The following is a 26579-nucleotide window of genomic DNA, read 5'->3' on the forward strand; positions in this document are numbered from 1 at the left end:
TTAAAATATTTTATTTTAGGAAAGGTACTCTTAGATTTGTTTCAATCTTGTTTTCTATATTCACAAATTAATCATGATCACCTTAGATACAGCTATTGATTCTTCTTTCTAAATCTGTATAAAAAGGATGTTTTCTTGAAAAAACCACAAGAAAAATATAGCTGCTTTCTTTTTCCCCAGGTCAGTCACTCACTCTGGTTAGATTGCACAAGTAAGTCTGGCTGCCATCTAATACTTTTAAGTATTTACAGGCATAGTTAAAACTATACCCCTAGACCACCAGCTTTCAAAAGATTTTGGATCTGTTTGATTTACAATAAATATGTACCAAACATGAACAGTTTCTAAGCTGCTAACGAGGAGGTTTTAAAAATAAAAATTGCTAAGTTATTAAGCAAATTTCTATGTCAGGCATATGATAATTGCTTTACACAAATTCACTTAATTCTTTCAGAATTCCTTTGAGGTAGGGTAAGGTTCTTTTAGAAATGTCACTTTACAGATGCAAAAAAGCAAGGCTGGAAGAGCCTCAGTGATCTGCCCAGGGCCACATAGCTACAAGGTGAGGCCAGGGCTTCAACCAGGTCTCTCTCTATAGCCAGATTCTCACTGTGACGCCATGTTGATGGCAGATGGAGCTGGCTGACATGACAATGCCGATGGTTCCAGGATAAGCCTTTGGTGTGGGGCATGTGAACTGCTCTACTTGGACAGGTTATTGAGAACCATGATCCACTTATTTTATATTTATACATGTACATTTGTATTTACACAGAGAAAGTGCTGGTAAACTAACACACAAACAGCCACTGGAATAGCCATTTCACTACTTACAGAAGTCTGAGCACTCTTAACCGCTCCAAGTTGCTGAGTTTGCATTCTGTCTCTGTATTACTACAGGATTTGATCTGGACAGGAGCTGATACTCCTTGACAGACACTGCTTTCAGTATACTGCACAGCTCGAATTGGTCAGTCATCCAGCTTTATACTAAAGAAAATTCTGACGTGATATAACGAGTTTTTTTCCCTATAGAAGATGTAAAGTTTAAATTAGGTATTTTTGAGAAATTCTTAATGCTGTTTCTATACCTTTTATAAGCCATTCAATGTCAGTAAGAAAAGCAGAAACTCTATGCCATTCTCCCAGACAACTTCTGGACAAATAAGCATTGATGATTAGCAGTGGTATGCTGGTAAATGTTTATCAAATGGCTCTCCAAGGGGACAATAAAGCCATGACCTGTAGCTTTTGCCAATTTCTGTGGTGTAAATACTCCCACCATGGCTGATCTCAAGCCACTAACATGTTATCACTGAAGGTGGGGTTGGAAAGACATACACGGAAGCATACCTTTATATAATATTTCTACCCTGCAGGCACAATAAATAACTTCAAGAGCATAGGTATAAAAAAGTTAGGAAGTGATGAGTTTTGAATAGTTATAGTTAAATTACATTAAAAACAAAGGTAATAAGTTTCTCTAATTTAATTTTAAATAATGGCTGTGTTTAACAACCAGCTCTCAAAATGAAAACTTAACAATTGGCTTTTATAACCTGGTATGAGCTAGCCCAGCATACCACTGAAGTGCCCCAAAGGCAGCAAGATTCAACTTTTCCTTTCGATGTTTTAGATTACAGGCGAACTACTGACGGCAGCAGCAGGAATTGGAGGGCCTTTGGACTATAATAAGTAAAAGCACATAAATCCTTTGAGCATGCCAGGGAATAACTTGGGGTTTGTTTTGATTAATTTAAAGTCTATCTACATATAGCAATGATCATCGCTCTTTATAATTTCAACTTATTTTCTCAAACTTCAACCAAGAGTGATCTTCAAACCCAGGCTATGGTCCTTGAAGGAGGCGGCCAGTGGAGTGAAGCATCTAGCTGTCTTCTTCCTTCCCAGCTGGGTATCCTAGCCCGCTCTTACCAAAAGTCTGAGCCAGGGAAGAGGAGAGTAACTTGAATAGCCAGGTGAACATCTAATGATTTGCCCAGGGAGGACCCAGGTACCAGAACTCAATTTAATTTCTTCTACCCAACCAAGTATTAGTGAAGATCGGAACCAAGGCATCGAGAGGTTGCCTCCGCTGCCACCCCAGCTTTCTTCCGCCCTTTGACCTGAGCTGGTGCTCAAGAGGCCGGAAGTCTTCGCCAGCCTCCTTCATCTAGTTTTACCTCTGGTAGCACTCCAGGCTTTCCATTCCAAGTGCTTTGTCCTGGGTAGGAACTACAAGAGAAAAAACAGGTAGCCTGTTTGAGCAGTTCTGATTCACTAGCCCTTATTCATCCCGAGAGCTTACTTTTTGTTTCTCTGCCATTCAATGGCTCAATTAGGGAGCCGAGTGGAAAGTCAGACCTACAAGTTCTGGCAGACTAGTCGATGGAGGCAGTTTGCTGAGACTAGTGTCTAGGGCTTGGGGGATATGTTTTTTTTTTTTTTTTTTGTCTCCCGTGAACAGGGAACTCATTAAGTCTTACTCATTGGATATTCATCAGAGCTTTCTTGAACAGTGGCCTAACTGAAGGCTCTGTGCCGAGTGCTGGACTGAACAACTCTGGTACCTGCCATCTCAGGCACAAGGATGTAGTGTGTGCTGACTGGGGGGCCCACACTGATGTTTAAAGGGAGTGTAGGTCCACCTACTGAGAGATAGGACCATGGATGCCTGACCCTTCAGTCTTCTTGTGATTGGTATTTTACTTTCTATGAAGAGGATAAGGGTTCTGCCTGGGCACCTTCTCTTAAGAACTGGCTATGTGCACAGCTGGTTCAGTTGCTGGGACTTTGAGGGCTCTGGGTGGAAAGGCAGGTGAGGGCTCAGGGTTATGAAAACAGCTTTGGGACTCTCCCTGCCTGGGGTCTCCAGGAGCGAGACTATTCTTAGGAGGTGTCTCTGCCCTGAAGGAGCTTTTCTTTGCCACTTGGCCTGAAGGACTTCTTTTTGAAAAAGAGATTTGGACTCGAGTCAAGTCCCAAACTGCAAAGAAATGGCCAATTAGGCTGCTGGGCCGAGTTCCAGCCAAGGAGGCAGGCTCTGCCTCTCAGTGCTCAGCACAGGCTGGAATGCGATTCTTGGCCCATGGTCCCCTGGTCTGGTGGGATGCAGGAAGCCAGTTCACAGACCATGCCCCTCTCCTGATGGAGAAACCATGAGTCAGCCTATCCCGTTCCCTCTTGCCCTGAGAGCCCAGCACAGACAATCGCAGGGCAAAGCAGGAAGAGGGGAAAAGGAAGCTGTAGAAAAATAAACATTTCCTTGCATTTTACTTGGAACAGAACATCATTTGTGGCGTGCTAAGATCCACAGCATCTCTCACGTGCCCCCCTGCTCTGTTTTCCTCCTCTTGTGTAGAAACAGATTCTTTCCTTACCTGATGAGAGTCCAGGGTGCATCCTGTGGAAAAACAGGAGCAAGATATAGAAGGTAAAAGCCAAGCCACCAAAGATCACGCCACAGACCAGGAAACTATAGCTGCCCTGAGCCTGGAATATCTGCCAAAGGGGAAAACACAGAGAAACAGGCCATCAAAACCTCACATAAAGATGTATTGGAGGAAGCAGCCTGCTCGGGCCTCAGCAGGTTTTTCAGTCAAGTTCTGGCCCATCATGCCAATAGACAGAAACACTGGTAGGAGGGACATCTTGGCCTTGTTTCAAGGTTATGTTTCTGGAGGTGGCAGAAATCCTGCTGTACGGCAGAGGTTGGACCCAGTGACCCCTGCAGTCCCTTTCAGCTCTGTGTCCTGGAACCTTTGAAAATCTCCATATCTTCCTTAAAACTCCAATCATATTAGGTGTTTCTATACCCTCAAGCCCTGACCAGAACTCTGCAGAGGAGAGAGATATATATACATATCCTTTTATTATGATATATATGTGTGTGTATATATATATATATATATCTCCTTTTATTATGGAAAATTTAAAACATATACTCAAGTGGCATATGGAATCCCCATGGACCCATCACCAACTTTAGTAATTAGTATGTTTCCTCTGTACCCCTTCTTCCCTGCACTAGATTACACTGAAGCAAATGACATCAGGTCATTTCAATGCAGACGGTAGCATAAGATGTAGCTCTTCCTCCTGTCCAGCAGGACAAAAGAAAAGGGAAGGAGAATTGAGTAGTGATTAGAGGGATTTTGGAGACTGAAAGACATAAGTATGGACATCTCTGTTGGTTATTACAGGTGTGACTGAAGGCAAGTTGCTTAATTTCTCTGAGTTTCAGTATCCTCCTTTGTAAAAGGAAGCATAACAATATCTTCATTACAGTCTTCCATAAAAAGTAGGTGGATTTTTTTTTTCCTGATGAACAAATGAAACGTGGGTATGTTTGAAGAGAACTGGGTGAGTTGGGCCCTTGATCAGGGCAGGAGTCGGGTAGGAAAGCTGGGCCCTTTGTAGGTGGCCAGAGGCGAAGAGAGGTGGGGCAGGGAGTGGTGGATTGAGAGGGATGGAAAGGAACTCCGCCTGCAACCCAAACCCATCCCAGGCTCTGAGAGCTAAACATTCCCACGGGGCCCTCTGGCCCTGCTCCCAGACATGGCTTGTGTTTGCTTTGGACAATACCTAGCATCCCTTTACACCTCCGGGTCCCACATTTGGAGGCTCAGCTTTCAAGGGTGTCTCGGAAACGGAAACAGGTGACAGAGACAGAGTGGGGCTCCCGCTTGCTGTGTGGGAGGCTCAGGGAAGGGACAGTGGGGGCTGGCCACATCTTCTCACCTGCCTGGAGGAGCGCTCCCTGATTACTCCCCCCACCCCGAGTTTCCCCACATACCGAACCAACCAGCATCTGGAGGGCCATCTCACCAACGCCTGCCCCTGTTACCAGCACTGTGGTCGCACAGCCTAACCAAAAGAGAAGGATCTGGCTTAGTAATAGCAAGTTAAGGAGACCGAAGTCCGCTGGCATAATCCAGGTTGTTTCCGGGAAGCCTGTGGAAAGTGGTACAGCTGCCTGAGAGGACTACTTTGGATCTCTGAGATTTCTCAGACTTTAGCTCTTAACTTTGCTTAGGTCCTACTTGTCATTATATCCCTTCCTTGTTCTGAAACCTTCAGTTGCTCACGATTGTCTCCAGCGTAAATTCCAAGTTGCTTAGCCTGGCATTCAGGGCCCTTCCCAATCTGAACGCCAACTACCTTTCCAGAAAGATTTCCTGATCTCCTCTGCCAGGCAGGCTAGTGTCCTCACTGCCCTGGCATCGTGCTGACCAGACACACCTCTGGTCAATCCGGCAACATGGCACAGACCTTCGGAGCCCAAGCTTCAGAGTCAGACTTGGGTTCCAAGCCCGCTACATCACCTACTAGCCATGGGACCTTAGGCAAGTCCTTCCCATTCTCTAGGCCCTGGTTTCCTTCGGTAAAATGGGCACGACAACACCTCTTTCGCAGGGTGGCTGTGTGGATAACTGACGCAAGACACGTGAGTGCTCGGCAGAGCGCCGGCCAGTTCTCCGCTTAAACCCTTCAACGCTGCCATCAGGATCAGGTCCAAATGCTTTAATGTGGTTTGCAGGGTCCCCTATAATCTGCCCCTGTTGAGAGCTCAGACTGTCACAGTATCTGCTCACAATCTACCCTCCAGTCAGGAGAAACCCTCTTCCGTTTCCTGACCCTGCACACACTCTCACCGCCAGCTTCTCATACATGCCTTCACCCCCTCCTGAACATTCCTCCTCTTCCTCTTTGTCTGGAAAACTCCTGTTCATCTTTTAAGTTGAGATTTCCATCATAATCTTCTCCCCCAGCCCTGTCCTTGAACCTGGATTAGCTCCTCCTCTGTGCTCCCTCAGCTCCCTGCACTCTACTCTCACGTGCCTCACCCACCTCCCACCTGTTTATCAGGCAGCCTCCCTCTATAGGCTGGAAGCCCATGAGAGAGGATGTGCCTTGAATTTTAGTTCAGTGGCATATACCACTGCTTAATATTAGCACAGTGGCCAACGTACAGTAGACACTTAGTGTTTTTTGAATCAGAGGTCGCCATTGTCTCCTCTGTCCTTCAAGTTCCTCACTTACATTTATACCTGTCTCTGTGCCTTTGCTCTCACCCTGTTCACTGCCCCCCACCCCAACCTTCCCCGGAATGCCTTTCCTTTTTCCTCCGACTTTCCAAACCCTGGGGCAGTTCATGTTCCCTCCCCTCCATGAAGCTATCTCTAGATTCAACACTGGTCAGTGGTACCCACTGTCTGTTCCACTCATACATTCAAAAACCTTTCAGTACCTGCTATGCATCAGGTACTGTGCTAAACACTGAGGGTACTCAGATGAATAATAAGAGTTAACATATATACTGATCACCTGTGAGCCAGTTACGCTGCTAAGTCAAGAGCTTTACATTTCCTCTAGTGCACAAAACCATCCTCACAGGAAGGTATTTGCATCCCAATTTTGCACATAAGAAAACTGAGGCTCAGAAAGGGGAAGGAAATTGAGCTGCACAAGGTCACAGAGCCAGAAGGTGTGGAGACAGGACTGACCTTCAGATCTGCTGATGACCTCAAAGCCCATGCTCTTGCCCTTGTCCCTTGCTGGTGCATTCAGGGAGCGTGTCGTCAAGGAGAGGACGCAGATAACATAGGTAGAAAAGCCTTGAGGTGGGACAAACACGAGAGGCAGGTACAAAGGAGGGGGGCACACCTTCCCAGTGGGGTCAGAGAAGCTTCCCAGAGTCGGGGGAAGGGGAGGGACTTGAGCAGGCAGATGAGAGGGTGGGACAGAAGAGGGCATTCCAGGCAGAGGGTTCACTTTGTGCCAAAGTGTGGAGATACAGAATGGGTTTTGTGCCGTCAGGGAATAGCAAGTAATTCAACATGGCTAGAAGGCGGGCTCTGAGGGGAAGCAGGGAGGGAGAAGGCTGGAGAAAGGAAAAGCGCTCCACAGAAGATGTGAAGGCTGTGAGCAGCTCTGTGTTTCCAAGCAATCCCTCTGGAGCCGTGTAGAGGACGGCCCAGTAAGTGTTCCTCACCCTGGCTACACGTTACCATCACTCAGCAGCTCTGGACCAGTTAACATCAGACTTCGTGGAGATGAAGCCCAGGCATTGGGCTTTGTTACAAAGGCTCCAGATGATTTTAATGTGGAACCAGCAGTGAGAACCACTGATGGAGGCAAATCTGAAGGCCAGGAGACAAGCCAAGACCTGCCAAGGCAGGGATGGGAGTGATTAGAAATTACGAAAAGCTGGGCACCCTTAACTATTCCAAACAGGTTAAGTGGTTGAACTAAGGCGGGGATGGTGAGAAAAGAAGAGGACCGATTTGAGTGATCATTTGCAGCAGAACCAACCAACATAACATTCTTCTTATTATTAAACTCTAACATTTGTTAATCACTTCAACCTCTGTGGGATATACGATGTGACAGGTGATACCAACATTACTTCATTACTTCCTTTACTCGTTTGAAGGTTGGGGATTATCCTTTGAGTTCAAGGACCCAGGTCTCAGGATCAACTCAGCGGATGAGCGGGATGTAGCTTTCATTGCTCTGACCCTGCCTGGCGCCCCCCGCAACCCCCCACACCAACGGCCCCCACTCCTGCTCTAGAGAAATCACTCATCTTTAGTGCTGGTTTTCCAACACTCTAGGGCACCTCTGATTACTTCTGAGGGTAACGTTAAATGTGTTCAAAACATAATTATTTTTAATTAACTTATTTTTTTAAAAAAGATCTTTGCTATACGCCCTTGGCAGGCTACGGAAAGGGAAGGAGACTCGTTGAGGGAATCAGAGGTTTCCGACATCAAGGAAGCTAGGCACAACCCTGAATCAGGTGTGGAGTCATTGTTCTACTCCACTGTTTCAAACAACATCCACAATAGCAACAAAACACAGAGGTCCTTTTACTGATAAGTTATAAAACCCCTTTCCTGTGCTATAATTTTTCCTGTGCCACTTTGCTTTTCTTTGAACTTGTTATTTCCAGCACATGGGTGTTACACAAGATGCCAGCTGTGGGTCTCTAGACACCGCTACGGGGGAAAAAGAAAATGGGAAAGAGATGCTTACTGTTTCTCTGTGATCTGAAATCACATGATCCGGTATAACGTTGAATGGGGTGGGGGGGGGACACGTGGGCCAGAACAAGCCTGTTGCCCCCAGAGTCAGGAGGGGAGCCTTCACTTCTGTGAGGAGGTGGGGCAGGGACCTTGTAGCTGGAAGACCCCAGGAAGAGGGGCTTGCGGGGAGGAAGCAGCGCCCGGCCCGAGGGAGTGCCTCTTCGCTCTTGGGCTCACCTTTGTACTGCAGGATGTCCTCGGTGTAGGCCAGCATGCTGGGAAAGGTGCTGCTGAGGAACAGGCCCAGACTGGCTGTTCCCACGAACAGGAAGACGACGTTGTAGGAGAAAACAAGAAGCACCAGGAACGTCACCACCACGCCGACCTGTCATGGCGGAGACGAAGGCGATGAGAAATTGGGGAAAAGCTGGGTGGTCATGGAGAAAGGAAAACCAGCAGTCCGTCTCCAGACTTGAAAAGTTCCTCTCCGGCCGCAGGGGCAGCGCTGTGAGACCCTTGCGCCCCCATGTGGAATATATGGGAACTGCACCTTCCCCAGTTGGTGTCGGCCAAGGAAACCCTGAGAATAGGAGAAAGGGGGGAGGGGAGCCCGGCCAGACATCACGCAAACAGCGTACCGCGCATGCCGTAGAAACGCTTAGCTCCTACTCCGCTCCGACCTTACAAACAAAGCCTTGAAAAGTCGCCCGGAAAATCTCTAGACTTGGGAAGTTTTAAAAACACCTAACTCTCTTAAGTTAGCCTGCATGACAGAAGACTGAGGATGCCAAGGGCGAATTAGCAACTCTGCCAACCAACTCTGCTCCCACTCCGCGTGGCCCCCTCCTCAGTCGGTGGCGCAGACTGGCTGTCAGCCTGCTTCTCACCTCCCTACCGGCCCCTCATCCTCACCTCTGCACCGGGACACACACGCTCCCTCTCCCCTGCCCATCTTCTTCCCTAGCCAACTGTAAGCTCCTTAAAGGCAGAGACCTCATCTTATAGAACTCGGCACCCCAGCAGTTCCTCGCAGCACACCCCCCCCACCACGTGTGTACTCATTAACCAGTAAGTGGTTGTTGAGATCCAGGAGGACATCAAGAGCAGAGTGACCCTTAATTTTAAAATGAGCGGAATCTGGGAAGAAGTTGCAGTGAATTCGAGACATGGCAGCTGCAGCATCTGGGAGCTTGCTCAGGGCTGTTCAGCTGTGGTCCCAACAGGCTGCCCACGAAAAGTACCTGAAAAGCTTTAAAACAATTCAGACACCCAGGTTCCCCTCCACACTTCCCCCTGCTCCCTGATTCCGAATCTCTGGGGTAGGGGCCCAGGAATCTGTATATTCCAAAAGCACCTCCAGTGGGTCTAATGTATTTGGGAATCACTTGCTCTAGGATAGTGTTTTCCCAAACTTGCTTGACGACACGAACCCCCTAGAGTGTTTGTTGAATATATAGATTGCTAGCCCCCTCCCCTGGGCATTCTGATTCACCAAGTCTGAGCTGGACCCAGAAATCTGATTTTCCTTTTTAAAAACCAGCACCCCGGGTGAGTTTATCATCAGTGCCTAATTCATGTGGAGGCTTCAGACTTCCTTTTCTCACCAACCCAGAGTCATACCCACTGTCTTCTCTCTAAGCAGCTGGCCTCATGTGCTAGAGAGTCTGGCCACCAGCAGCCCCTGTACCCTCACTCTTCTCCACCCCACGGACCTCAGGAGTCTTTCTGCCTGCATCACGTCACCATCACCCCAGCTCCACAGAACAGGGGCCCTCTTCTTACTAAGCTTAGCACTTCCTTCGCCTCTGTCCTTCGACCCCGTCCCCTCTCCCCTGGCCTTCTTCATTCACTTACTCTCTGACGTGTTATCCTCACAGGCCTCCTCCTTACAGGCTTCCTGCCTTTCTCCTCTGCCTACAAACATGCTCATACCACCTGACTCCTGTCAAACAAGACTCCCTTCACAGACTTATTTGCAATTCTCACACCTCCACTTCCTTCTTACCCTCAACCTCTTTTTTTTTTTGGCTTCCACTGTGCGGCTTGCGGGATCCTAGTTCCCAGGCCACCAGGGATCGAACCCACCAGGGATCAAACCCGTGCCCCGTGCAGTAGAATCACGGAGTCCTAACCACTGCACTGCCAGGGAATTCCCACCCTCAACCTCCTGAGTTTGGCTTCTACCCCCTCCCCCCACCTTCCATCTACATTGAACAGAAATTTCTTTCTTGAAAGTCATCAACCAGCACAAGGCCAAATCCAAGGGCCTTTCTTGGGGCTCATGATCTTTGACCTCTGTAGCCTCTACATTATTTCCCAACCTTCTCTCCACTAGAAACTCAACTCAAGGAAGTACTTTCCGACAGTGGATTGGACTTCCTGGAAAGGTGGTGAGTTTCCAGTCACTCGGGGGTGTTTAGACAAGACTGTGGACCCCTTGGAAGGGATATTACAGAGGTGATTCAATCCCTGGTCGGAGGTTGGGCTAGACAACCTTACAGGAATCTGTAGTCTGGACCTCTTTGTCATAGATGGTGGCATGGACACACAGACCTCCTGCCTCTGGAGCAGACCAGTTCCTTGAAGGCCATCCTACATGACAGTCTGGCTACTTAAGAATCATCTGAGAGAGCTGCAAGATGTAAATTCCCAGGCCCCAGCCCAGAGATGGTGATTCTGAAGGCCAAGGGATCCCTGGCCTCCACTGGCCATAGGGCTCTGACCAGCTGGGCACCACGCTGAACAAGGGAGGATCAAGGCCAGCACCTGCTTCTCTCTACTCCTTGCAGGCTGTCAGCTGGGATCTGCTCCAGACACAGCACTAATCTTCTCCTACAGCCCCTTTCTTCAATGGGTACAAAATCAGAGGCCCACAGAGGGGAAAGGACTTTTCCAAGATCGCACGAGTAGGCTCCACCCCTTGGATTTCCATCCCTTCCCCACCAGCATCCCTCTCCTCTCCTCTCCTCCCTCTACTTCTACATGTCTCACCTGCTGGCAGAGTCCAGTTCTGAGCAAATGTCCTGGGGCAGTGCTAGGGCCAAGAGTGAATGGTTCTGGGACTCCAAAAAGTGAAAGGAGGCCACTTACCACATTGACGAAAACCATGGTAGCTGGCTTCACTCTTGAGGAGATGGGAATGGAGATGAGCCGACCCAGAGTGATGAAGCCCCAGAAGAGGCTGGGGAGGTAACCGGCCACCTTGTGTCCCACAGACAGCGGTTTCTCTACTGCATAGCTGTACACAAAGGCGGAGTATGCCCCCTGTGGGGAGACAGGGCCTGCTGAGCACACCTGCAGCGTACCCCCTGCAGAGGAGGCCTAGCTGGGGCAGGTGTGGTGTGGGCTGGCAGGGACTGGTCCTGCTGCTGGAGGCTTAGGGGTGGGTTTGGAGCCGAGACCACGCGGCACACACAGGCCTGAGCTGAGAGTGGAACCTGGGCACCACAGCTTACGGACGGTGCCTGCAGGAGCTAGGGGATCCAGGAAGGTGTCTCTGGGTCCCCATGGGGGTCCCGAAGGGTCTGGTCATGCAGGCTCTGCCCGCCCCTTCAGCCAGAGCGGAGTTCCACTACGTGCCGTATTTATGAGGATCCCACAGAAGGTGTTTTGTTGAAGGAAGGGTGCTGCAGCTGAAAAAAAGGTGTGTATAGGCATCTCATTTTACAGATGAGAGGGCAGAGGGAAGTGAGTTGCCCAAGGTCACACTGAGAGTTGGAAGTCAACCAATACTGTCACGAGTACTTGCCACCAGGTCATCTAGGCTTTTAGGGCCTTTTCTTTGGAGAGTCCCTCATATGGCAAACCAGTTAATCAATCAGCCATTCAAAACTGTCCTAATCCTTAGAGATTTCTGGAAAAAGGCACTAAACAGAGTAACAGAGGTCACTAGTGGACTGAATAGCTGGGCCCAGGTCCCGCCTGTAGTTTGTTTACCACGTGGCTTGAGAAGCCCAGGCTTCGAATGTATTCGACAGGGCCTGCTGAGCACAGAGTTTATATGGCATGACCTCTACCTGGGGGAAGAGGACACCGCCCCTTTAAAAAATGTGGGGAGCCTACACTCAGTTACAAACCAGAGGCCCCTATCCACAGGGTTCATGAAAATAAAGACAACTGAATGAGACAGGAGACCACAGTTCCAAGGGGCTGTATTCAATTCTGGAGAGACTCTCCCCTGGGACTTGTGCTTGGTTTAAATTTGGGGACCCACTGTAGTACAGGTGAGGTCTCTAGGAAACCTTGACGTTCCTCCTTTCTCTTACCATCCCCAGACTTGAGGCTCAGGGGGCGCAAGGGGCTGCCCAATAAGGGACACCATCCAAGGGCAGGCTCACCGTCAAGCCGTCGGTCATGAACAGGACCAGGGCGGCTGTGATGTGGATGGCGAAGAAAGAAGAAGGGACTCCTTTGAAGTTCTTCCTCTGGCAGCAGTGGAACAGGTCCTCGTGCCCTGGATGAGACACGAGAAGAGCAGGGACAGGTCTCAGCTCCTGCTCCCTTCCTCTGCGCACCCAGGGACAGTGGCCGGCGGTCAGGAGAGCCCTGGCAGAGGGGAGACCACTTACTGCCTCCCACCTTCTCCAGCTTCCAACTGTCTATTAGGAACAGTCCCTGTCCATCTCACAGTGCTGTTGGAAGCAAGGCTCAGAGAGGTCAGGTAACTGGCCCAGGGTCACACAGGAGGGGTTAGGTAGAATGCAGGCTGGAGCCAGGAGTCTGCCTTCCTCATTCTCATGGCCAGTTTGTTCCATCTCCTGCCTCCCGAGACCAGCAGTGCCAAGCGTTCTTCCCCAACCATTCTCACCTGTGATCTACATTCTCCCTCTGGGTGGGAGGGCTTACCAGGGAAGCCTCGGTACGGGGCCATGAGCCTGAGAGTTCATTAGAGCCCCCACCTGGGTGAAACTTAGGGGGCAGCGAGGAAGTGTCTTCCTTCTCAGGAGGCTGCGTCTCCAGGGTGAGCTCATCTGCAGACAGCAGGAGGGGCCTCCTCTGAGGGCAGCAGGTCAGCAGCCGCTCTTTGGACAGCAGATACAGCACAGCCATGGGCACCGGGAGCTGGGGGTGGGCAGAGGGTCAGGAGAGCCCTGTTCCCGTTAGGGTCCCCATTTCCCATGCCTGGCCTGCCACATACACCTCCACATGGCTGTGTGGCAAATGTCTGCACAGTCCTGGGAGAAGACAGCTCTTTTCCCGTGGTGCCCACCTGGGAAATGCAGCCAGGTGCCTTGAGCCCTGGGCAGGCTTGGTGTAATTGCTGCCCGACTTTAACCACAGTCATTTCCCTGAAAAGACAGGTACTTGTCGCATGCAAAGCTTGGACTCACACTGGGCCTCTGCTGGCACAGGAGGTGCTAGAGATAAACTCCTTTCTAACATCCTTGTCCTGAGCAGGGCTGGAGCAGGGCCCCTCACAAAGAAGTCTGGCTTTTGTTCATCACAGTTCTGTAAAACGTGCTGGGGGGAAATCATTAACCCCATTTTCCAGGTGGGGCAACTGAGGCTCAAAGTTATTACTTAGTCAAAATTGTTACAACTGGAAGAGACCTGAGAGCCTTAGTGCCGGTCACACAGCTGACTTGAGGCAGCGCTAGACTGGCGCCCGGGCAACCTGATTCTGACCAGTGCCATCTCCATGTCAGGGGTTGTTCTGGGTGACGTTATACCTTATGAAGGTACAGAGACTATCCTCAGGGAAAACAGAGACAGGGACTCCTTTGGATTGAAAAATGCATGCTGTGAGCAACACACATGCAGAGCCCAGTGTCATGCTCACTGATATTTATGTTAAGCCGCTTCAGTTTTATGAACTCCCCAGAGGAATGGGAAATGTCTCCTGTTCCTGGGGTTGCCTGGAGAAGCCTTTACCACCTCCCTCAGGTGACTTGCCTGTGTCTAACCACCCTCACTGCCAGGAAGCTCTTCATCAAGTCTAACCTCTGCCCTTCCTGCTGCAACTCCTTTCGCTTCCGAAAGAGAGGAAGCCCAGGGAACTGCGGAAGTGTCCCAGGGGCTAATGGGCTCCTCTGGGCTCGCAGGCGAAGCTGGCCTGGTAGACGGACATCAGGGGGCTGCCAGCCCCTGCCTAGTGCTGCTCTGGGGAAGCCTCCCCGTCGCCTGGAGGCAGGCTGGCTCACACAGACATTTTCCCAAGTCACGTGAATGCCACCCCTGTGCTGACACCTCCCTGTGGGCACCTTGGGAGCCTCCCTCCACTTATAAATAAGTCAGACACACCCCAGCAGCATTAGAGCCATAAATCTGGTCTGAATGCACAAGACAGCCCTCAGGAGTCCCGGGTCTGATGGGGGAGGTGAAGCCCTCCCTCCAGTCTGATGGGAGAAACAGGAAACCCACACGAAGAGGCCTGTGGTAGCAGAATGCCTGGGGGGAGGCCAAGGGGAAACAGCTGTATAAGAGGTGTGCTCACGCAGGTTGGGCTCTCCAGGGAGGTGGGTGGTGGGAAGGACTTCACAGAGGATTGGCTAACGTTGCTCGCAGGAAAACACCGGATCTTTATAAGAAGCCCATTCAGGGAAGGTAGGCTCTACCTTTAAAGTCAGAGAATGCCAGGTGGGCTGGCCTGTGTGAATGTGTTTGCCCACATGCATGCACAGCCCATTCTCTTCTGGGGTGGGCTGTTTATCTTCAGATACAAACCAATGGAAAAAGTCCGGAAATCCTGCAGCAAACAAAGTGCCTCCAGTCTGCACCTCATGGGGCAAGAGAAAACAGACCTCAGGCTTAAGCTGGCTGGACCTTCTGGCTTCCTGGTCCCAGAGTCTCAGCCTTGACATTGTACTGACAGTGCTCTTTGCCTTCGTAGGTCCCCTGTGGAGGGCACAGGCCCAAAGCTGCATTGTCTGCAGAACAGTGATGGGTATGGGCAGAAAGGAAAAGGAGCAGACGGAGAGGGGTATGTTTTTCAGAGCCCCCAGTGAAGAATCTGGTACAGGGAAAGTTACAAAAGAGAAGGGAAAATGAGCAGGGACTATAGGGCAGCTGTTAGGGGCTTGTGCTGGGGGTCAGGGTTCCAGCCTGGCCAAGCCTCTTACTAGCCCCTTATCAGGCCCTTGAGCCAGTGATGGTATGACACCCCTGCCCTGCTGTTTAAGTGGGACTGGGTGCCCTCAAAGGCCTCTTTCAATGCTACGTGCATAGCATCACTCTGAGGCCCAGCCTACCTGCCTCAGGAGGGGTAGGTAACAAGTCTGCCTAGAGCAAAGACAGACTCCAAGTTGGGGTGACAAACCATGTGGCACCTCCATCCCATAGCCAGGTGGATGGCCACCTGGAATACTCCCCACCCCAGTGCGTGCTGCTGGTGTTCACGACCATTCTTCCCAAGCTGGAGAGGAGCTGGCGGGGAGTGTGTCCCACCTCTCCCTCTGGCCCCAGCCTGGGCTAACTTGGGCCGCAGGGCACCAGAGGAGGTTTCCAGCTAGAGACCAGAGTCGGTCCTGACTTAGCAGGGGAGGATGCGAGCTGGGGAGCAGAGGGCCTTGGTATCTGACCCAGACGCAGTGACGTGGTCTCCCTGTTCTGTTCCCACCAGGGCAGCCTTGGCAGGCAGGGTCCCTTGGAGGTCATCTTGTCTATCTTCCAGCCTCCACAGGGGCGCACGTCACAGCAGGCACCGGAGAATCCCACTAGTGACTGAGGACCCTGGAGAAGAGCCTGGTATGTCCTGCAGTGCTGTCCCAGGGTCTACATCATCTGGCCTTGGAGGAAAAGAGCTGGTCCCCCAGGGAACCTCTGATGACTTGGAAGTTGACCCTGATCTCGTTGCACTAAACCTGCTCACTGTTTCACCTCCCTCGGGAATCACAATCCCAGGATGTCACAACCGAAGGACCTTAGAGGTGATCTCCTGCGACCCCCTGTGTTCAGATGAATCCCCGGGGGTCAGTTCTCCCCTCTTCTTGCCTTCCTGAAAGCATATCTCAGCCCCAGTACGTTTCTCAGAAACAGAAGAATCTGTACTGGGAGCTGGTATGGACTGGTATGGGTGACTGTCCACTAGTCCCCACCCAGCCCTGCCCCAGTGGCACTCACATTGATCAGGGCCATGATCCAGAAGGCGTAGGACACACGGACCCCTGCCCCGTCCTGTGGGGTCAGCCCAGGGAGTGTCTGGTTGGACCAAGGCTGGGCCCCAGTATGGTGGTGGGCCAGGACCCTGGAGGCATGGAGCAGGTGGCTGCCGGAGGTGGCGTTGGCTGTTCTATTGGTAGGCAAGCAGTTGGCCTCAGACAGAAAGGGGTCGGCGATAAGGGGGCTCAGCAGTGCACCAAAGCCCACAAAGAAATGGAGAACCTGGGAAGGGAAGAGAATTGGGGTGGGTGGAGGCGTGGCTCAGGCTTTGCCTGCCCCCCACCTTGTGTCCCATCGGGGGAGCCCCTGCCTGGGAGCAGTAGGGTGGGAGGCAAGAGAGGTGAGGAGTGAAGCTCCTGTCACCACCTTCCCGCCTGGGATAACTTGGCGACAATGGCCAACCCCTCCCTCTCTCTTCGTTCCCAAAGCTTAACCACCAGCTGGGGGCTGTTCCCAAGTTAGCATCCACCAGTTAACACCCCAAAGGGAAGGGGGCTTAATAAAGGGAAGGGCTGGACTGGAATCCTGGGTAACTGGGAGAAGGAAGGAAGAAGAAACACAGAGGGAGGAGATGAGAGAAAACACCAAGTCCTTCCATCACGCCCTTTCCAACTTACAAAGTACCTTTTCTCATTAGCACTTAGATTCCTCTGACCACCTGCAGGCCAGGATCATCACTCCATTTTAGAGATGAAGAGATCTGAGTCCAGAGATAACGGCCCAGTATGGTCCAGCTGGAAACGGTCACACTGAACTTGACCCTGCTACTCTTTCTGGGTCACCGTCCTGGTCTCGGGGAGGAGACGCCTGGCCCAGGGGAGAGGGCTGAGGGAGCTCCCCTGTGCCCTGCCCGCCCCCAGCCCCACGCCTGCTGGGGGCTCACCTGGAGGAAGACCGCCGAGTCCTTCTGGTAGATCCTCACCAGCTGCATGTTGGCCACGGTGTCGATGCAGCCCATGGCCAGGCCCGCCAGTGCCATGACTGAGGCCAGCACCTTCACGTCTCGGCAGAAGGGGATGGCGGCGAACACCAGGGAGATGGCCAGAGAAGAGGTGAAGAGGGCCCATAATGACTGGGCCAGGCTGCAGTAGCGGAGGGTGCGGTCAGTGGAGGGGGGCCGGAGCCCTTCGAAGGAAGACTCCCCCACCCTGTCCTCCACTCACTGGGTGGCCCCCGGGGAAGCCGAGACGCTTCCCCTCGCCTCTGGTCCAAGGGCAAAGGGAGCTATGGCAGAAGCTCTGTCACTCGTTAGCTGTGGGTGGTGGGCAAGATGTCTGAGTCTGCCCAGATAACCATCCCTACCACACAGGGTGGTCGTGAGAACTATGTAATGGACACTTCACAAAGCGTAACTGCTAATTTTGGACTTAGAAGTGATTTTGTATCATTTACTTAAACTTTAAATTGTTTGCTTATAAACAATTATATGCAAAGATATATCCATCTCTCTCACGGAAGGTGTGAGGGGAATGGCTTTGAGCGCCTTCAGGGAGCCGTGCCACATGCGTGAGCCTGGAGGGGGGCCGGGGAAAGCTGCTGAGCCGGGCTGCAGTGCCCTCCCCACACACGAATGGAACATGCCAGGCCCTCTGCAGGCACCAGGCCTGAGCTGCCTGAACCAAAGCCCATAGCCGAGGTATTTGGGGAAATTGGTGACCCCTCTATGGGCAGAGCTGTTGGACTCTGTGCCTGGCAAGTGTCCAGAAGGGAGGCCCCACTGAGAGGTGTCTGAGTGGTGACCTTCCCCCAGAGGAGCCCACAGCAGCAGGCTGAGCGAGTGAATGGATGAGTGAACACATGGGTGGAGGCCTAAGGCTCTGTCCGGTCTTTCGGGTACACTCCGCCCAGTAAGCAGGCTCTCGGAGAAAGGAAGGAAGCCTCATATTTTCTGGGGCCAGTCTGAAAGGCTAACGTGGGGGGAAGGAGAGTGGGCAGCAAGCAGATTCTGGAAGGGAGAGGTTGCAGAGGAAAGTGTCTCAGATTATGAGGAGGTGGAGAGCCCCAGGTGCCTTTGTCTGGCTGCCGGACCTGGAGGGGTGGAGGTGGGAGTGTTGGTATTTCTGTGACAAGAAGACCTGGATTTCCAGCTCACTGAGGAAAAGGGGGAGGCCCCAAGAGACCCCTCAGACTGTCTTTTCCTGGAGATTCTTGCCTCTGACCCTGTTGGCTCTCAGCTTTTCATCTCGCCCCATCTTTGATGAAATCCTTTATCAGAAGGGCTCTGCTGGTAGCAGCAGTTCTTTATTTTCTCATTTTCTTGTTTCCAGGCTGATCTGCTAATTGGAGATTACCAATCATGACCCCTGTCTGTTCCCAGCTCAGAGCTGTGTGTGAGGGGGCAGGGGAGACTCACTTCACCCCGGGCCACTAGAGGGAGAACAGGAGGGTCGTGTTGTGGAGAGGCCTGTTCAGGTCCCTCCCAGCACCCGCTTCCCGCTCCCCAAGCATCCCTGCTCTGCCGGCCTCCAGCACTGACAGCCTGGGCCACTCACCAAGCTTCACGCATTTCTGCTTCCTGCTACCTGGTGGCCTGTCTCATTGGTACTGGCACAGAGGCGATGCCCACACCTCTGCAGGCTGATACAATCAACAGGCCTCTCAGAATGGCTCTCTCTTTCCCTTTCCTTTCCCTGCACAAGATCGACTAGGCAGCCTCCTGGGTGGCCTGACTTCAGGGATAGCAAGAGGGTCCCCATCTCCCCCTCAAGTGTTCCCCCCACTGAGCTGCTACGTGGGCCTGACACTGCCACAACCTCACTCACCACTTTGCGGTAAAGCACCGACACCCCAAGTACAAAAATGCTCTCTTGAAGAATTAACACATTATCATTATTGCCCTGAAAAACCTGGATGAGAGTGGTTAACCAGTCCTGTAGCACAGTCCTGAGGGCACGGGACCTGGGATCAGTGAACTGAGATAGGCAAGAGCTGTGGGAAGGTGTGGGAAAACTAACATTACAGGGTACATGAAAACAACGAACATTTGTTTACAGGGTCCAAGACATTCGGTGTACGTGACAATGCTGTGAGGTAGACCTTGCAATTGTGCCTCGTGTGACCCACGAGTAAACTGAGGCTGAGAAGGGCTAAGAAAGTAGCAGACAGATCCTTGACCCAAGCCCAGGGCTTCTGACTTGCTGTTCCCTATGCCATGCTGCTTTCCCATGGAGGAGTGTGCACGTGTGTGTGTAAAAAGGCTGATGCTGGGCCATGGACCCAGCCAAGCTGGAGAGGGGAGCAGCCTGGGAGCATGAGGCCAGATTCTTCAGAGCCTTGGTCTTAGGAAGCAATGGCAAACCGCTGTAGCCACTAGAACATGAGCCCCCAGTGGACCGTCTGCTGGTGTTATGGGAAATCCAACTGCTTCCGGATAAATGCTGGCTCCGTCGCAAGCTTCCCAAGGCATCTGCTGTATCCTGTTCATTGTGGGACCCCACGTCTGGACTGTGTTTGGCCCTGAGGTGTTTGATCCAGGGTTGCTGGATGTTGCTAGTGAAATGGGAATGCTTGAGAAAGGCTTGTCTCATCACCCCACATAGCATGGCCTGGAGAAAGGGACTAGAGACTGTTCGGAGGCTGATGTGGGATAGTATGGGGGTGAGAGAGAGACAGAGACAGAGACAGAGGTAACGAGATAAAGAATCTAGTGGGCCAAGTTGCCAGGAAGGTGCTGACTGGACCAGCAGGAGGCTCGGGAGACGGGGATGGGGTTTGGGAAGGGCTGGTGGCCAGTGGGCAGCCCTGTCCAGGCCTCTCCTCTCTCCAATTGGTACCCTCTCACCTTGTTATTCCAGGGAAGGACACTCGGTGCCCAAAGGGGGCTCTTTTGTTCCCAGGCCCAGTGACAGGCAGGAGGGAGGGATAAAAAGAGAACAGGAGGAAAGGAGAGGCTGGAGGGAGGCTGGCTTGGGAAGTCCCCTCCCTGTGACTCCTGCCAACCCCAGGGCCATGGTTTGACCCTGCAGCCTGCCAGCTGCGTTCCTGAGGTATCGGGCGGGGTGAGCAGGTTGGGGGGGCGGGGGAGATGGAGACCTGTTCCCAGTAAGTGGGGACCCACAACAAACCCTGGGTTTGGAACCCAGGCTGCTCACCCTCCCCAGTTGTTTCAGCAGGGCTCTGCCTGGTCATTCCAAAAATCAGTCTGAACAAGTTTCTTTAGAATGGTATGTTGTTGCCAAGAAAAAAGGAGTCCTAGACACATCTCAGAGCCAGGCCGAAATACACTGATTGTCTTGGTCACTTAATGGTTTGGTCAATGGCCCCTTCCAGGAAAGTGGGTAATTGAAAATTATAGAATAATAATGTCATCGCAGCTTTGGCAGCACGGATGTGGTGGGATTTGTAATCTGAAGACGGGTCCTAGGCCCACCTCTGCCACTTCCCAGCGGGCGGCTCATGGCAAGCCGCTTACACTTAGCCCTTCTGAGCCTCGGGTGCTCTGCTATAAATCAGGGATATGAAGCACGGCCTCAAGAGGCTGCCTGCAGAGGGAGTGAGATGTCACAGTCGGTCCTCCTGTGCTCACTCACTGGAAGCTGCCTGCCGGCCACCTGCAGGCCCTGGGCTGCCCCAAAGAGCACCATCAGGCCCAGAGAAGCAGGCTCGCTGGGCAGAAAGGGTCAGAGAACTGGAGCCAGCTGCTGCCTGACACCCCCGCCCCGCCCATTCCTGCTGCCAGGCCCTCTGACTGCCAGAGTGGTACCGAGGACCAAAGAGTCCTGCCTCCCATTTTACAGATCAGGAAGCTGGCCCGGACGGGGATGAGAGCGAGTAATGCTGAGTGGGGACCCAGTTTCTGACTCCCAATCCAGGAAAAGGCCAGCGTGGTGTCGTGGAATGTCCCTCACCTGGCCCTGGGTTCTGACGTTAATTCAGGCCAATGAGAGGAAGGGCCCCACTCCCCCAAGACAGTCTAGGGAACCCTTCCTCAGGAAGCCTGAGAAACGTCCAGGTTACTTATTAACGGCTCCACACGGAAGGTGCAAACGGGCAAGGGAAAGCAGGGAGCCAGGTGCCTGCCCTGCCTGCTGGCTGCGTGACCTTGAGCACACTGCGGACCTGTCAGCCCCCGTGCTCTGCCTTACCCAGAGGGTACATGTGATCACCTTGTCCTGCTGTGGGTGCCTGCTCTGGCCTTCCTGGTTCTGTGATAAGAGGAGGGGCTGCTAGGCTCCAAAGCAGGGGAAGGGCTTGAGCAAAACAGTAAGATGTCAGCCAGCTGTCCAGCCCTCCACTGCCCAGGGGTGGGAAAGAATGCTGCTGAGGGCCAGACCCATGCCACCGGGGTGAGCGACCCCAGGGCGGCACTCACATTCTCCTCACATTTTTACTCAAGGGATTCCCCCTGTCCCCCATGGATAATCTCCTTCCCTGAAGGACCAGGGAAAGGGCAGAATGCAGAACCAGGAGGGGTCAGAGGCATCCCCAGCTCCCCTCCACCCCAAAAGGGCCCGGCAGTCTCCCAAGAGAGGAGCGGGGCCTGGGACAGGAACCAGGGGACAGGACACCCCCTGGGAGTGAGGGCAGCCTGGAGACTGCAGCGCAAGCCAGGGCGAGAGGGAAGGGGTGACAGACTGAGGGAGGGGCAGGGGGAAAGGTCCCCCTCTCACTGGGTCCCCCCACACTGACACCCCAGCTTGCCTGACACCCTTTGTTAAGGCTGGGGGGACCCAGAAGGAGGAGCAAGGAAGCCTGTCTTTGGGGGGGATCCCTGTTAGACTCAGATCAGGGGAGCACCCTTGCATGACGACGTTCCCTGGCTCAATGGGTGCTGGACCCGCAGGGAGTGCTCCTTACACACTGGTTAAACTTGCAGCTCTGTCTGCCTGGAACACCTCTCCCCATGTTCTTTGCTTGCATGGCTCTCTCCTGTCATTCAGGTGTCAGCTCAGAGAGGCCTTCCCTGAGCACTGAGCTAAAGTAACCCCCAACTCTGTAACTCTGTAACTCTGTAACTCTCCATCCTTACCCTGCCTTATTTCCTTCATTTCACTAAAATGATCCTCCAGAATGTAAGCTCCATTAGAGTAGGGACCTGTGTCATATTCACCCCAAAAACAGGGTCTGGCTCAAGAGATATTTGTTAAATGAGTGAATTAAAGGGTGAGATGAGTTTTGAGATTTTTTTAATTTAAAAAAATGAAATATAATTTATATACCATAAAATTAATCTATTCAAAGTGTACAACTCAATGGCTTTTTTTTTTAGTATATTCAGAGTTATGAACTCATCACCACAATCTAAGTTTAGAGCATTTACATCACCCCCCAAAGAAATCCTTTCCCCATTAGCAGTCACTCCCCATTCCTCTCTGCACCCCACCCTCAGCCCTAGGAAACTACCCATCTACTTTCTACCTCTATAGATTTTCCTACTCTGAACTTTCACATAAATGACACCATAATAGTATGTGGTCTTTTGTGACTGGCTTCTTTCACTTAGCATAACATTGTCAAGGTTTACCCATGTTATAGCATGAGTCAGTACTTCATTCGTTTTTATGGCTGAATAATATTCCATTGTGTGGAGAGACCACATTTTGTTTGCCCATCCATCCATTGATGAACATTTGGTATGTTTCCACTTTTTGGCTATTATGAATAATGCTGCTATGAACATTTATGTAAAAGTTTTTGTGTGGACATGTTTTCAGTTCTTTGAGGAATATACCTAGGAGTGAAATTGCTGGGTCAGAGGCTACCTCCCATGTAGAGATGGATTTTTAAGCCAAGAACCATGTCTGGTGCCAGACCCCTAGGAGACCTTCAGCCCACGTTTGCTACATGCTGAAAGGTGGACAAGCTGCTGGAGGGAGAGGCAGAGGCTTTCTAGATGGGAGACTGACCAGGGTCTGGCTCAGAGAAGGGAACTGGCTTTTGTATTGTGATCCCAGAACCACAGGGGGCCAGCATCCTGGGGAAGTAGGTCAGATAGTGGCCTGGGGAACATTGCATGGAGATTGGGTTTCATGCAGTGGGCAGGAGAGAGTCAGAGGTGGGTATTGGGAAGGCAGGGCTGCAGGAAATTGAGAAAAAAAAGAAAGGTAGAGAAAGAGATAGTTAATATAGCAAAGAGAAGAACTCAAGCCTTCCTTTAAGAGCATGTGTGCAGAGGAGAGGCCCAGGTGAGGCTGGGAAAAGGTTGGGGAAACTCTGAAAGCCATTTATGTGCCCTGATGCCTTTGAGATAAAGGGGTCTCCCAAACTGCCCAGGGTGGTTAAACAGGTCCCCATGAAACCAGGAACAAAACCCTAACCTTTTGTCTAAATACCCCTCTTCTTTCCTATCTGACAAAGCACATATCTATACACCCTGCCCACCAGGTGGCTTTGGGTTTTTCTCTTTTCTGAAAGGCTTCCTGCTCTTGATAAGCAAGGTTTTTCTAAGGAGGGTCTAGTCCAGGTTTTTCTGGCCCTAATTGCACCCTTCTCCCTCTTGGCCTGCATGTGGTGGCCTCTGTCAATGTCAGAAGAGAGAGAGAGAGCTGGTCCCATCCTGAGTGGAGGGCTCCTGCCCTCCTCTGCACCCACTCTAACATCAAGGCTCTCTACACCCAGTCCCTCTAATGTATGTCCCTTTGGAGGCAACCAGAAACGCTGCTCAGCCCTGGAACTCAGTCTGGGCCAAGGAGTAGGCAGGACTTGGGCAGGAATCCTAGAGAAAGAGTGCTGCCCTGACTCTCCTCTCCCTGGTGTGTGTCATCCCGCAACTCTCCCCACTCCCGCACAACAGCTGGCCCTCCCGTCCCAATTTGTTAAACCAACCCTCCTCTTGCAGTAACAGACTATCTGCACCAGCAGCAATCACGTGAGCTGAAAGCACTAGCTGTCGTATTAGCATGTTAACTTGCGGTGAAGCCCCAGGAATCAAGCTCTAGAGGCTGGTCTCGGGGCTGGTGGAGGTTCTGTTTGCTTTGGGGGATGGAGGATTGCGATGAGCTGTCCAGCCCTAGCTGGGTGATGACTCCTGTCTACACACAGGCCACCTCTGTGATGTCCCTCTATTTCCACTGAAGTCTACTTTGCTCTTAACCAAGGGAAGAGGTTCTTTAAGACATTTTGTCTTGCGGTGGGAGGACTGAAGTTCAGAATTGAAACCTGAACCACTGATGGGACAACTCCCCCTACTCCACCCTACCCCCACCCCTCAGATCCCAGCCGGAAGCCCCAGAGGCCCATAGTGTCCTTCCCAGGAGTGTCAGCTCAGGAATACTCAGCCCATAAGTACACACAGGGATACTCATGCCATGCCTTTGCCTGGTGAGTATAGGGTATAACTTGTACCTTTCAGAGTTGAAGCTGACTACTATGAGTCAGCTTGCTGTTTTACTCTACAGGGTTGTTGTGAAGGTTAAATGAATTGATACAAGCGAGGTACTAAGTAAGAACAGTGCCTGGCATCCCCTAAACACTCAATAAAGCTAGTTATTACTGCTACCACGATCATTCTTTTCTGTGAGCCAGTTTCCTGAGGCAAGACCCTTTCCACTGCCTGTTCAGAGCCCCTCGTTGAGTAAGGAGCCCTGAGGGAGGCACAAAGCAAGTAAGGAAGAGCTGGCCCAGCTTGTTGTGTATCTCTGCTGTTTTCACAAAGCCTGGCATGCCAACCTGCCATTTAGAATGATCCTCATTCCCTTTCTTGTTCTTTGCATTACACAGGCTCCTAAAAAGTTCCAGGTAAGGGAGCTTTTGTAAGTCAAAATACTTAAAAACAAAACCAGAAAAATACCCTGACTGATTTCTAATTAAACGTCTAGGCATAATTAGAAAGGATCTGGAACTTTTTCTTAAGATTTTTGGAGCCCCCCATGCATGCAATCCTGTACAAAACCCACAGAAACACTATTGTACACAAGGAGACTTGCTTCTCAAGAGGACATTTCGGTTTACAAAAGGATTTTGGTAGTGGGGATAATCACTCCTTAATTGATGCTTTGTCAGTTGGGTGGCTTAATGTGGGGTCTATATGTATAGACACCTATGCTCCTCTCCATCAGCTCTAGAAGTGAGGTGGAGGGGGAAATCCACCTCACAGATACCTCTAGCAGTGAGCCAAAGGGCAGAGCCCTTGGCGCAGAATGGCTCCCCAGAGGCTTCAGCTGTGGTTTTGTTCCCAGGCGTCTGCTTGCTTGAGTCCATGCAGTCCAGGAAACCACCCAGCCAGAAGCCAGGACTAGGGAAACCTCCAGCAGCCTCTGACTTGCAAGTCATCTAGCCCCTGCTTTGGGTCTGTTCTCCCAGTTGCACTAGGAGAGTGAATCCTACTGCCTTTCCAAAGGGCTCTGTGGAGGTGGCCCTGTCGAATTTGAGCCGGGAGGTTGAGGCTCTGCAATGGTGTCCAAAGGGGCATCTCTGGGGGCCATGCCAGGCAGAGGCCAGGGAGGAGTAACATGGGGTGGGGGAAAGCAGATGGGGATCCTGGCACCAGAGCTGGAGAGTCACCTCACTAAGCTATGGGTGAGTCACCCTGTTTCTCCCCTACGTGGACCCAAGTGCTAAGGTCCTGTTTGTCTCAGAGGCAGAAGGGTGCCACCTCCAGGGGCCAGTGCAGGAACCCTGGCTCCCTCAGGAGCAGGACCGCACAGGACCCACCTGCCCCGTAGCCGCCCAGGGGAAGGGACACCCTGTGTCAGCTGATCTGGAGCTGAGGATCTGAGTGGAGCACGCCCCAGGGCACTCTGTCCAGCCGCAGCCAGCTCTGGCACTGGGCACGGCCCCTGAGGTGACACTCCCTCTCCTTCCACCTCACTTCCAATTCCGTCCCCCACCCCCGGCAGCAGGGGCTGCAGACAAACCTCAGGTCTGCTGTGCAAGAGGGCGACCCTCCCACCTCTGCAAACTCCCTCACCCCTCTCCCTCGGGGTGTGGGTGGGAGAGAAGAGGGGTGAGAGCTGAGTCTATGCCCTCACAGGGGTGAGCGAAGGCAAATAAACAATCCAGAAGTCACCTTCAGTCTCCAGAGAGAGTTTTGCGGGGAGAGCTGGGGTGGGGGAGGGAAGCAGCCCTCCAGCTAAGGCTGGGCATGGCTAGCGCAGCGGGGAGGGGTGGTCGCTGCCTTCCAGAAGGCAGGGACAACCGGCGGCCCGAGCCCCGCGGGGGCAGAGACGAGCGTGGTGGGAAGGGTCGGAAGGGTCGGGGGGCTGCGGCGCTCGGGCGCGCGGACCGGGCACTCACGTCCTCTTGAAGACGCCCCCGAGGGCGCTGCCCAGCAGGAGGCAGAGCTGCTGCGAGAAGAAGACCCAGGAGATCTGGGGCAGCGAGCTGTGCGTCTGGCAGCGCAGGTCCAGCAGCGTGGGCCCCAGGAAGGCGATGCACAGGCCGAAGCTGAAGAAGACGCTCCAGTAGGTGAGCGTGGGCTGCAGGTTGCGGCGGAGCAGCCCTGACACGCGGACGTCGCAGCCCATGGTCCCGGCTGGCGGCTGCTGGTCAGCGCGCGCGCGCGGTGCCGAGTGCCGC

At 52.2% G+C, this 26579-nt stretch overlaps 1 protein-coding gene across 3 annotated transcripts; it reads right to left on the reverse strand.

Moving 5' to 3' along the window:
* Positions 1-26527, reverse strand: MFSD4A (major facilitator superfamily domain containing 4A; the record flags this gene model as incomplete). Of its 3 annotated transcripts, XM_082615423.1 has the most annotated exons (10): positions 1-2235; positions 3381-3501; positions 4796-4866; positions 8265-8412; positions 11118-11291; positions 12365-12480; positions 12926-13088; positions 16086-16346; positions 17008-17206; positions 26298-26527. In XM_082615423.1, the coding sequence occupies 10 exons, from the start codon at positions 26525-26527 to the stop codon at positions 2180-2182; spliced, it is 1539 nt and encodes a 512-aa protein (XP_082471549.1). The 3 variants fall into 3 exon arrangements, with proteins under 3 accessions (XP_082471549.1, XP_082471548.1, XP_082471550.1); XM_082615422.1 differs by lacking the exon at positions 1-2235 and having other exon boundaries at positions 3304-3501; XM_082615424.1 differs by lacking the exons at positions 1-2235; positions 3381-3501; positions 4796-4866 and adding an exon at positions 7847-8000.
* Positions 26528-26579: the final 52 nt, after the last annotated feature.

Source organism: Mesoplodon mirus (genome assembly GCF_964341445.2).
Source record: "Mesoplodon mirus genome assembly, chromosome: 3".
In the NCBI taxonomy this organism is placed as follows: domain Eukaryota; kingdom Metazoa; phylum Chordata; class Mammalia; order Artiodactyla; family Ziphiidae; genus Mesoplodon; species Mesoplodon mirus.